A 4229-nucleotide genomic window follows, 5' to 3' on the forward strand; every position below is an offset into this window, starting at 1 on the left:
GTCAAACTCAAGGCCCGGGGGCCAAATGTGGCCCGCCATGACATTTTATGTGGCCCGCAAGAGCATAAAAGTTTTAAATTTTTAAAAATAAAAAAGAAGATTTAGTTGATTACATATTAATAATGTATAGCTGCTGTTGTAATTGTTCAATGTTTGCAGCTTTTATGTTTGAATGCAGACAAATTGTTGTCATCAAACCATCAGTTGGATGCAAAGCTGTGTGCAGCCTTTTTGTCAAATGTTGCACTATAATTTATGTTCTTTGCAGCTCAGTTTTATGTTGTTTTTCTTTATTCACTTGGACAGTTTGATCCTTCATTAATGGAGTTATGTGGGTTTTAATAACCAGACAATGTTTAAAAGGATTTATGATAGGGTAACAAGCAAGCATATGTTTAATATGCAACTGTAATTGTCACTTTAAAAAGTTATAGTAAATAAATAAATGAGTTATTTAACATTAAGGCGTAGTAACATTTATTTTTTATTGCATTTAGTTACATGTAGAAGCTATATCTGGTCCTTTGAGGACAGACACTATGCTGATGTGGCCCTCGGTGAAAATGAATTTGACCCCCCTGATCTACAAGAACCAAATGGGTTTTGTGCTGATTTTAAAGTTTGGCAAATCCTTCCGTTTGTCTCAAACTGCAGAACAGCTGTTCCTCTATCCAAACAATTCATCTGATGACGTCAGAGCACCGATTCTGCTGGTGAAGGTTTGAACTGACGACATGAATTTAAATCTCCAGAGTCTCTAAATGCTCCTCTGTCCATCGTTTTCAGACCAAACGGAAAAAGCACTTCTGTAGATTACACAATCAGAGTAGTGCAGCATCTTCATCATCCTCATCGTCTCTGCTGTGCGCTCAAGTTTGCATTTTTTTATTAACATTGTTTTAACATTGTTTTAAAGATGGCACGTTGCTGCGTTCCCCGCACACCTTTCAAGTCGTCCAAGGCTGGATTTTATTGTTGGACGTATTTAAAATTAAACTTAAAGTCCCAAATGTGTTGAAGGCTTGCTGTCCCACATAAACCAGAGAGGGTAAAAATAAAAACAAAGATAAAATCAGGGGACCTTTTTTCATTTTTTAGGCAGCCCCTAAAGGGGAAAAACAAACTGAAGTAAAAAAAAAGAAACGCAGGCTGAAACGACCCAATTCCCATTTTTTTGCCCCTATGCGACATGAATCTGATCATTTCATGACAGTCTGAACAACACAGATCCGATCTTTTCAAATGCGACCGCCGTCTGAACGGCCAGGCTACATGTAGCCGACCCGTACGTCATCGAGACGCTACAAACATCATTCTGCGTTGAAGTTGGCGGGATGAGAACATAAACATCAACCATGGAGGACGATGCTGCAGAGACCAGTCAGTGGAAGGGAAGCAGGTCACCGATTGGATTCATATTTGGGGTGACAGCTCTATTCAGGCCAAACTCCAGAACTCTTATCGCAACCGGGCGGTTTTTGAAAACATTTCCAGTGAAATGGCTGAGCGTGCGTACAGACGATCCTGGATCCAATGCCAGCGAAAAATAAAAAGCCTCCGAGTCAAAAACAAGGAGGTTAAAGACCAGAACAAACGAAGTGGCCGTCAAAGAATCACTTGTCCATTTTAGGAAGAGCTGGACTGCATTTTGGGGGATAAGCCCAGCTACGACTCTGCACCCACATGTTTCTCTGTACCGACGTTGCTAACACTGCTCCACAAAACGCCATGGCCACAAACCTATCCTTTTTAATTTTCTGATTAAGATTGTAATTGTGCTGGCTCCTTTGTGAAAATAAATGTAATGCAAAAAGAGCTCCGCTTTGCCACTGTTGACATCCATTGTTAACGTTAGCTACAGGTGACGCCGTTCACTGTTGAGGACTCTTCTGCGCATGCGGGTCACTTCACGTTCACACGGGAGATCACAAAAGTTCACATTTAATTGGAAATGTGAACGGCCTTGCAAAATAAAATAAAAATACTCAAAATTGAGCATTAAGCCCTGCAGTGTGAACGTAGCCTTAATATTCAAGTTTACTTTAGTCAAACACATCTTTGATCCAAGTTTCCCCACATCGGAGGAGACTTCCAAACTCTTACGCCGTGCTGGAAAAGTCAGAAATGCCACCAAATCAGATTTGAGTTGGGAAGATGAGCAGTTATCGGTTCAGGTTGGAGGATCCGTGAGAAGAACCTGAAGACAGTCCAGTGTTGGGTGACGGACATGACAGAAACATGGCAGCTGATTGGTGACATCACATTCAGGATTGATATCTGGGTCTGAAACCTTCCATTGAATCCGTGATTGTGGCTTTGAACCCACATTAGTGCAGTTTGAGAACGTGGCACCGTGCTCAGCGGCCCATTTCCTTGAAGGGGGGGGGGCTCTCATCTGTGTTCCTCACATCATCCCAACAAAATTCAGCAACATTTGCGTCAACCTACAGAGCATATTTCCACGTGAACGGCGTCCTTTTGAGAGTCGTTCCTCGTTTTAAACAAAACACGTTCCCGTTTTGAGGGCCCAACAGGGTGAAGTTGGTCGTTCATCCAGGCGATTTGAGATTTTCCTCCTTTTATGCTGAGACTCAACCTGCTTCAGACGTGAACCACACGATCCCCAAACACTGGCATCCAAATTTATTAAGAAATATTAAATTCATGACAGGATTTCAGATACAAATAAAGATCAACAAGTGTTAACCTAATGTTAAACAATTTTAAAACAACGTTGGCTTAAAAAAATAAATTCCAAAACTAAAAAGGGTAAAAGAATAAAAGTGTGGGTCAGAGAGCCCTCTGGTCCCAGATCTCCTGGGCCTTGGAGCTCTCCAGCTGCTGCAGGTGGAGGGCCAGCGGCACCATCAGGTCACTCAGGTGCTGGCTGGAGAAGGTGAAGGCGTTGTGGGGGGGCTCGGAGGAGGGGGTGTCGAGAGGAGGCGGAGAGGGAGAGGAGGAGATGGAGGAGCTCCGTGGGGACGGTCTGTGAGGGGACTCGGAACCAGAGGTTTGGATCATGCTGGGCAGGCCGTGCTGGAAGCGGCAGCGCGTGCCGTACAGACAGAAGCCGAAGGCGCTGAAGGAGCGGCACAGGGCCCCGCGGGGCCTCCACGCCGGGGCCCGCTGCTGCCGGACGTCGGTCAGCCCGCCGCCACGTGGACTCTTCTCCTCCGGGAGGTCCCCGGACTCCGCGTCTCCGACGTGCAGGAAGTTGCACCGCGACCCGAACGGACACACCCTGAAGGCGCGGAAGGTGCGGCACGGGACGTTCCTGCGGCGCCGCGGCGCGCGCCGCTGCTCCGCGGGGCTGTGCACGAACAGACAGCGGCTGCCGTAGAAGCAGTGCCCCGTGGCGTGGAAGCTGCGGCACAACTCCGTCTTGTACTTGGGGTGGTGGAAGGGCGCGTGCAGCTCCTGGAGGCCGTGCGCGAACTGGCAGCGGTCCGCGTACCTGCAGAGGCCGCTGGAGGAGTAGCTGCTGCACAGCTCCGTTTTGTACCTGGTGGAGCAAATCATGGGGGAGGGAGAGGAGGGGGAGGAAGAGGAGACCAGGGGGAGCAGAGCCTCCGCCAGCGAGAGACCCCCTCCCCTGCAGGAGCCGGCAGAGTCCAACAAGCCCTCCAGCAGCCCCTCATCCTGACAGGACGGCGCGCGCGGGGAGTCGGTGCTGACCTGGGGGGCAGAGGTCAAGCACCTGATTTTTACCTGACACCTTCCAAGCACACCTTTCCCACTCCCACGCAGATCTCCCGCCATACCTGGAACATGACTGTGGTGAAGTCCAGCCTCCGGGAGGGGGGGAGAGTTCAAGCGCTGCTGCCGGTCGACCTGCATGTTCTTATGAAGGGGTGACGTCACTCCAAACAAAATAGGTATCAGGTGTGCAGAGAGTCGGCCAATCAGCATCAACGGCGCTAAACCAATCCGCTGAGCTGCTTCCTGGGACGAAGATCCGGGTCCTGAAGTTCTGCCGAACCAGAACACCTCATCCAGCTGAGCAGCAGGTGAAAACGTTCGGAACATCTGACAAGGATTTGGACCCCTCAGAATCAGAGGGTTGAACAAAAGAGGCACGTGACTTTAGAAAGAATTCATGTATTTTTTTCCCTTGACTTTTATTGAGGCCAGGAGTCCTTTCACAATAAAAGAGCCATTTGGTTCAGTTCCTCTCAGTGAGAGCCGCCAGATCCCTCCTTTAGAAAAAGACACATCATTTATGTTTTTGT

General features: G+C 48.2%; 1 protein-coding gene across 1 annotated transcript; it reads right to left on the reverse strand.

The window, feature by feature from the left end:
• Window positions 1–2628: 2628 nt before the first annotated feature.
• Window positions 2629–3899, reverse strand: cth1 (cysteine three histidine 1). Its single transcript, XM_023965875.2, has 2 exons — window positions 3762–3899; window positions 2629–3675 (listed from the first exon to the last, which is right to left on the reverse strand). Exons 1-2 carry the CDS (start codon window positions 3768–3770, stop codon window positions 2791–2793), a joined length of 894 nt encoding a protein of 297 aa, XP_023821643.1. The 5' UTR covers window positions 3771–3899; the 3' UTR covers window positions 2629–2790.
• Between the last annotated feature and the right edge of the window lie 330 nt (window positions 3900–4229).

Source organism: Oryzias latipes, chromosome 18, assembly GCF_053564925.1.
Source record: "Oryzias latipes strain Hd-rR chromosome 18, Olatipes_Hd-rR_3.1".
Lineage (NCBI taxonomy): Eukaryota > Metazoa > Chordata > Actinopteri > Beloniformes > Adrianichthyidae > Oryzias > Oryzias latipes.